Source organism: Pteropus vampyrus, unplaced genomic scaffold, assembly GCF_000151845.1.
Source record: "Pteropus vampyrus isolate Shadow unplaced genomic scaffold, Pvam_2.0 Scaffold123, whole genome shotgun sequence".
Lineage (NCBI taxonomy): Eukaryota > Metazoa > Chordata > Mammalia > Chiroptera > Pteropodidae > Pteropus > Pteropus vampyrus.
Genome location: NW_011888904.1, coordinates 2,044,716 through 2,052,867, shown reverse-complemented (window position 1 = coordinate 2,052,867; position 8,152 = coordinate 2,044,716). Strand labels below are relative to the sequence as shown.

Below are 8,152 nucleotides of genomic sequence, written 5' to 3'. Positions count from 1 at the left end.
ACATCATCGATGGTGACCACTTCATCTAACTGCAGCAGGAACTTCTCGGTGAAGGTGGCCAAGCTGGTAATGAAAAACCGGCCGTACTTCTTGGTGAATTCCTGGAAGAAATTCCTGGTAAATTCCTGGAAGAAAGCCCATTGTCTAGGGAGAGGAACTTGCCTCCAAAAGCAGGCTGAGGGAGCATATGGCGAGCCAGCAGGCGAGAGAAGACCAAAACCATGTGTCAACTGTGTCCAAGTTAACTGGCATCGAAGATAGGAAATGATTCAGAAATGGCCATGGGACTATTCACCAAAGAAGATATAAAACTAGATCTAGATCTTAAAAAACAGTTCTCATTAGTGATTTTATAATTAATTTAGAAATTAAAAAAATACAAGTTAAAACAGCCAATAATGACCATCTCCACCTCTAAAATCTGCCCACTTTCATGTCCTGCTTTGGCCAGGGTGCCAGCAAAAAGCCATGCTCAGTGTTGGTGGGCTATCAGTTAGGTTAATCTCTCTGGAGATAATCCCTCAGCACCTGGACTTGGGAGTCAATGGCACCACTGACCTCCAGCTTCTCCCTGGTTGCCGTAATTACGGTGTCCAAATCTTCCTGTCTTTTCTCTTCTACTTGACATAGAGACTCCATTTCTTGAAAATGGGCAGGGTGTCCGAGATTTGGTTGGAGACTCTGGGCATTTTTATCCTTCAATCAAAAGATCCAGAAATCAGCAGGGATTTTGACCCCACTGTCTTGATGTCAAGACCAAAAAGTCACTGGCCTAAGTCCTCTGCCAATTATAGCCATGGCCAGACTGATATGTGCTCTGACCTGGGTGTGTGAAGGGCCGTGTGTGGGCAGAAGAGTGGCAGAGAAGGCAAAATAGGGACATGGTTGGAGCCAACTCTGAGGGTAGGGAGAGGGTGAGTCGAGCATCTGTCCAGCATAATCAGGGCTTTAGTCCAATGAAATCAACAGCATCCACATCCCATGGCTGCAAGGACCAGGTAGACAATCACTGTTTATCTCAGCGACCATGGCCACACAGAACCCAGCCGACCCACCCATTACATCCAACAAGGAGTTTACTGAATGCCTTCTATGAAGAAGCTGTTGTTCCCACTCTCATTTTTCCATTGTCTGGCGTCCCTCAGCCCCCACCTAACAATCCCAAGCCTGGCCCATCGCCTTCCCTGATGGGGAAGTTCTGCCTATGCCCTGCATCCAGGGACCCTGGTCCTAGAAAGGAAGGGCTAGTCCTGGGGCCCTCACCCTTCTTGTCTCCAGTTGCTTCTGATAATCCCAGAACTGTTTCCGGATCTCTTCGATGGAGGCACAAAATTTTTTCCAGTGCTGCTCCTTGAAATTCTCCATCACCAGCCAACACACCTGGGGTAGCAGCTCCTCAAATCTCCTCATCTGGGCTCGTAATTCTGTAGAAATTGGGGGTGGGGGACCAGGGGACAGGACTGAGCAAAGCCAAGTTACTGAGGTGATCTCTACAACAGGGCCCAAAGCAATTTCCCAAAGAGAAAAACTGGTCTTCAATGTGGTAATAGCTATTTCATCAACAGGGGTCCTGTGATCAAACCAATATAGAAAATACTGGATTAAACAAGTTCAAATGACTTCCATATGCTGCGGGATTTTTTGGCTCATTTAAAATGTATTGCGTCTCTCAGCAGTTCTGTCTCATCCCTTATCTCTTCAAATATTGCCTGACTCGAGTCTCCTTCCTCTCCCTTTGGACCTCTAACTATGTGCTAGGCCTCCCCTCTCCTCTATATCTCTTTACCTCTCTCCTCAGTTTCCATCATTGTTTTTCTGTGTTGTATTTTGGATATTTTTGCTGGATCTATCTTTCATTTCACTGATTTCACCTCCAGCAGGGAATAATCTGATAGTAAAGCCTTTCATAATTTTTAAATTTCAACTATTTATTTTCCTAATATAGGAGTTCTGTTTGGTTCTATTTCATATCTACTTGGTCCTCTAATAAATACATTCTTTTATAATCTGTCCGATACATTTAATATCCCAAGTCCTTACTGGCCTCATCCTGCTGCCTCTTGCCTAAGGTTCCTTTTTCCCATGTGTGTGTGTGTTGGGAGTGGGGGTCTATTTTTACTGTGGGCTCTTATTCTGGGCATGAGACTCCCTGAATTGAAAGCGGGTTTTTCTAGAGAGGATTTGTAGTGTCTCTATTAAACAAGTATATGAGCACAACTAACTCAAGGTCACTTTAAGCGGAGGTATCAGCAAGAGGTCTTGTGGATGGTCCACAGAAACAAAGTTGAATTCAGGTTTATCTCAGTGTGACTTCTGGTTTAAAAACCACATAAGGGCTGGCTTATAGTCATGGGTTCTCATTGGAGTTTTTCTGCTGCTTCTTTACCCAGTACCAAGGTTTTGAATAAGCTAGTTTTAGTTTCCTTCCAGTTGTGGGGGTGGGAGGAGTGGTTTTTGTTTCATTCACTTACTCCAGCAGGTGGAGTACCAGTTTTATGTGGCTGTGTTCTTTCAGACTTTCCACTTTGGGAGGTCTGGGACTTTGTCTCCTTTTCCCAATGCCCTAAAGGCCACAAAACAGGGGCTTAAATTCACCTGGGCGTCAGCAAAGCTCTTGGGGCAATAGCCAACATTACTGCTCAATTTTATCTCTTAGAGTTCCTATTTTATTTAATTTGGGAGCCTTATGTGTTTCTTACTTTACAGCTAGCTCAATGCATTTAAAAGAGTTCATCACAAAAATATTCTATCCAGCATTTTTGCATGTTTTCAGTGGGAGAGTCGGTCAGGTAACTGGATTCCCAAACTGTAGGGAATGGAAGTGTCCATTTAGCGTGAACTGTCAATCTTCAGAGAGGGACATAATCTGCAGCATTTCTCCAACCGATTTGTCCACAGAACCTTTCTTTTGAGGAGGATCGTATAGGATGGGATCCCACAGAGTTCATCTAGGGAAATTCTGAGCTAAAGAAACAAAATGCTGTCTGCGGTTTCAATTCTAGTCATTGTCCAACCACAGTAATGAGAACTATGGCAGGCTGTTTCCTTTGTATACAGCAGGTCTATGCAAGGGGCTTGTCCTCAAAAATGCCTTGCATGGTGGTTTTACAGACAAGGAAACTGAGGCTCACAGAGGTGAAGTAACTTGGTCAAGGTCATATAGCTGGGAAATGGCAGTGCTGGGTCTTGACCCCAGGTCTGTCTGTCCCACAATTCTCTCCTTCTTCTACCCATGCTGCCCCTCAACCAACATAACAGTCCTGAGGTTCCCTGCCTCAGAAGCAGGAATAATTAGGACTTATAACTGTACAAAATACACATGGCTATGGACAAAGACACAGAGGAACATGGAGAAATAGACAAAAGGGGGGCTAATGGGCATGTTTTCGCAGCTCCTTTAACGTCATTATAATAAATGTAAATGGAAAGATGTATTCCACCTGCCTGTTTTCATGCCCCTATTCCCCAGGAGGCTGTATCTACCAAGTTCATCATAGCCCAGCACAGGTCAGGCATACAGTAGGTGCTGTGGAAGGATTCTTCAAATGATTAAACAGAGTTACCATATGACCCTGCAATTCCATTCCTAGTTAGACACCTAAGTGAAATGAAAACGTGTCCACACAAAAACAGGTACATGAATGTTCACTGGAGCATTATTCACAATGGCCAAAGGCAGAAACAACCAAGTGTCCATCAATGAATGAACAGATAAACAAAATGTGGTACATGCATACAGTGGAATATGATTCAGCCATAAAAAAGAATGAAGTGCTGATACACACTACAACATGGATGAAGCTTTAAAGAATTATGCAAAATGAAAGGAGCCAGACACAAAAGACCACATAACTATATGATTCCATTCACATGAAAGCCCAGACTAGAGAAATTTAAAATTTCTGGAGACAGAAAGTAGATTAGCGTTGCTTAGGGCTGGAGAAGTGATGGAGAGACAGGGGGTTCTAAGACTGACAGTGGCCATGGTTACACAACTCTGAATATACTAAAATCCACTGAATCGTACATTTTAGATGAGTGAATTGTATGTATGTGAACATCTCAAAAAAGCTGTCAAAAATACCTGTGCAATGAGCAAAACATTTTTAGTGATACAAATCACCATATTTCTCAAGAAAAAAGAAGCTTTGGTGGGGGCGGGGATAGGGGCACCGTTGTTTCTCCTGGTTAAATCTGATCAAGGTTTTCACTTAATTCTAAGATGTCAGCTTTTTACAGGGGGGTGGAGGGAGGGCTCCTCTACCTCCATGGTGACCTCCAGGTCAGGAGGGTAGCATGCAGACCCAGAGGCCCAGGCCTAGATCAATCAGTAGCTCTGTGTCACACCCTCAGCTGGCCTGCCCGCCCGCACCCACCTATGAGGCAGGAGTTGTGGTACTCGTTTGTCTGGCTCTGGTACTCCAGGATCTTCTTGCCGATGTTCTCTGCGCACTGGTCAAAGGTATCGTACATGCAATCAGGCCTGGTGACTGAGCGCTTCTCTTTCCGATAAAACTCCTGCAAGAGAGGGTTGACAGTGTGTGAGCAAGGACTCTCACTGTGGGACTCTTGCTCATGCTCTCAACACCCCCTAGCCTTCTCTCCTGCTGTCCCCTATGCTGGTGGCGCTCTTTCTGCCTGTCTGCCCTTCTCGCCACAGCCGGCATCACAGGCTATGCATGGCACAGGTGAGTGACTGGCAAAATTCTGTTTATCCTTCAAGACCAAAATGGAATCTCATTTCAGTGACCAGGCTGAAAGCTTTCTATGAAACTCCAAGCTGGGTACTAGGCTGTGGGCCACTAATATGGATGATCCAGAGGCCCTGTACTGAAGGCCTTCACAGCCCAGTGGGAGGCAGACATCCCTGTGTTGCATGTGCTGGAACTGGGCACTGGGTAGCTCTGACTGGAGGAACCCCAGGTACCTGCTCCTATCACCCCTCCTGTCTCTCTGTGTTGCCGCCACGTCGGCCCCCCTCTTGCTGGGCACTGACCTCAGGGACAGAGATGGGACTTGTTCACATTGACGCGCTCAGTATCTGACATACAGTTAGTGTCAAAGAAATATTTGGTGGCTGAATAAGTGGATAAATGAATGAATGATGTTTAGCTGCGTAGCCCTGGTCATGGGGGCTGGCATCCCCTTTCCTCAGTTTTACCCACAAGGCCATTATCGGTAGATTGCAGGAGGCAGAGGCAGCTGGGGACATGTGGCCTATGGCTCGCAATGGGGCAGGCAGAGGCCTGTGGGCAGCAGTCCTCACCTCTGCAACATTCAGCAGATGGTCGTTGTCCTCCCAGAGGAGGGTCAGGATGATCCCTTTAAAATCCCTGCAACACACGAGACAGATCCCTGAAGGGCCTGGTGCAATCACACCAAATACTGTGGACAGAACATTCCGAGGACTCAGCAGCCCAGCCAGGATTGGAATAGGACTGTTCATGGGATGCCCAAGCATGAGCCCACCTAATACTTCCATTGTCAAGTTTAACGCCTCTTGTAAGTGACGAGATAGGTCTGGCCCCTTCCAAGGATCTCTACTCTCTTTTGGCCCCACCACTCCTTGTAATTACTCACTCCCACCCCAGGACCTTTGCATATACTGAGTCTTCTCCAGAGAATACAACTAATTTTCCTCTTGGTCACACTTGTTCCTGCTCGTCCTCAGATACTGGCTCAGTGCCAGATCCTGACTGCCTTGTTCTGATGCTCCCAGAGTGGGCCTCAGTCCCACTGCATTCCACAAAGGGGGAGGGGGGAAGGCTTGTTTGGGATTGCTCCGCGTGACTGGCTGATTAACCTCCATTTCTCCCTGCAGATGATAAAGCCCATCAGAACATGACCTGTGTGTGTCTCTTTCCTTCACCAGGGAATCCCCAGCCCCCATGCAGTGCCTGCACTTATACACTCCTCACTATTGGCTGAAAGAAGAAATAATGATTTCTTATAAATAGCAATCAAATGAGCAGGACTTCCTGTAGGACCAAACATTCTCCTTCCAGCACCTCTGGCCTTTCGGTGGCTGTGCACAGACTGGGGCTTTATTAAACAAATTTACACAGATCTAGTGGATATTCCTGGCCAGTTAGGTCAACCATCTCAACAGTAAGACTGAAGTAAAGAACAGATGTATTAGAACTACATGTAGCTGCAGGACACTTAATTTTTCACGATTTCTGTAAAGTGATGGCGGCGACTACTGTAAACACACTGTTGTTGGCCAATATCTAAAATACATGTAAATACGTTCCTTGATCTTTCATTTTAAAATTCCTTCGTCGTAATTAAAGAAAATTGAAAATATGCTGAAAAACAAGAAGGAAAAATGAATGATGACATTTTATTGTATTTCTATTTGTTCACGTGTATGTTTCATTCTGTTCTTCTTTCCTTGAACAAGAGGAGGAACCAATGAAGACTCTCCTTGACCAAACTTTAGACAGGCTCCTCTGAGCCCACTTTCCAACCAGGCCTCATCCTTGGGCATTGTTTTTGGCCTGCTGGGTTCCGCTTTAGCAAGAACCCTACTAAGTCAGTTTAGAGATAATCCCCCATGCTTGGTAGCTGATGCCCCTGGGCTGCCTGCAGCGAGAATCCAGTTAAGTAAGTTTACCATGAACCCCACTACCATTGAATTTTCCATCCACTGACCCCCCTCACTCTGCACACTGGCTATATATTCCCATGGTCCCTGTTACATTGTGAGTGGAGCCCCATCTCTCCCCTACTGCAACAGTCCTGACACCTAATGCAATAGTCCCACTTAAAGTTTTCCGTACTGTTTTAACGAGTGTCAAAATAATTGTTTCTTTAACACCTCCCACCTGCAGTGCTTCGGAGGAACCATCACCACCCTCCCTTGATACACTGGGAACTTCCACTAAACTCTATTCATATATTGGTTAATCTCAAGCAAAATACGGAATGGACCTGTTTCCCTTTCACTTCTTTGCATTCTACTGGGAGTGTTTGCTCCTAACTTTATTTTCTCCTTCGGGCATGGTCTCTTCAAATTTTTCCCTTACTCTACCGAGTTCTCAAGATTTCCTAAATGATTTGCTTGAGGATGGGGAGGGAGCCAATTTTTAAAGGTCTTTTTCTTTGTTGTCCTTATCTACCACCATTGTTTCATGGCCGGTTGTTATCTAACTTTTAATTGCATTTTAAACTCCAGAGGAGTTTAAAAATTTGTTTGCCAAGTGTTTCCATCTTTTTCCTTGTGATTTTTTTCTGATGCTTCTCAGTGTGACAATCTTATATTAAGGGAGGCCTATGGGTAACACTTGGGAACTTGTTGGCTCCTCTCTGTAGCTCTAAGGGGAGGGTTCTCTTCAACCTACCGTGCAGAGGGCAAGACTGAGGCTTGGGGAGAAGTCCCAGTTTGGAGGTAAAAACATGATCAGTCTGATTCTATTTTCTGAGCAATTAACTACTGTGTTAGTCCAAGAAAGTCTCCCCGCTTTGAGAGATTTAATAAGTGCTTGATTTATTTATTTCCTGTCTAGCTGATGATTTTTCTTTTTAATCACTAAAAACACTGTGGTGCTTCCACATCGTGGAAATATCATTCATACCATTCAGCCATACAACAGAGGAAACTGTTGACACACTTGACAACTTGGATGGATCTCAAGGACATTATGTTGAGTGCCAAAAGCCACCCTGAAAAGATTATATACTGTATGAGAACACTTATGTGACATTTCTGAAATGACAAAATTATAGGGATGGAAAACAGATTGGTGGTTGCTCATTCTAGGGTTGGCGAGGGAGCGGGGTGAATGTGGCTGTAAGGAGCAGCAGGAGGATCTTAGTGGCGGTGGAAGAGTTCTGTTACTGGATTGTGGTGATGGTTACACAAGCCTACACATGGGATAAAATGACAGAAGTATGCAAAACTGAGAGAAGGAGTCAAGGTTTTAATGATGTGGAATGTCAAGGGGTGTGTGAGGCAAGGAAGCGTCTAGCTGCTGATTTGAACACGACTTCTGGGCTGTCTGATGTCAAAGCCACCCTTCTCTGCATGTTCACAAACCCCCGGCGATGAGACCTTTGGTGCAAAAAGACTGATTAGTGGGGGGTGCTGTGATGGTGGGGTTCCCTGATTACAGGGAGGGGGGCCAGTTGTACACCTGGACTTTTCTCTGAG

General features: G+C 45.3%; 1 protein-coding gene across 1 annotated transcript in view; it reads right to left on the bottom strand.

Moving 5' to 3' along the window:
* CCDC180 (coiled-coil domain containing 180) overlaps positions 1 to 8,152 on the bottom strand; it is a gene marked incomplete at its 5' end in the record, with an annotated part of 58,421 nt that overhangs the window by 5,185 nt on the left and 45,084 nt on the right. The window contains 5 exon segments of the mRNA XM_023534231.1: positions 559 to 696; positions 1,264 to 1,424; positions 4,377 to 4,518; positions 5,267 to 5,565; positions 7,287 to 7,339. Coding sequence (XP_023389999.1) covers positions 559 to 696; positions 1,264 to 1,424; positions 4,377 to 4,518; positions 5,267 to 5,565; positions 7,287 to 7,339 — 793 coding nt within the window.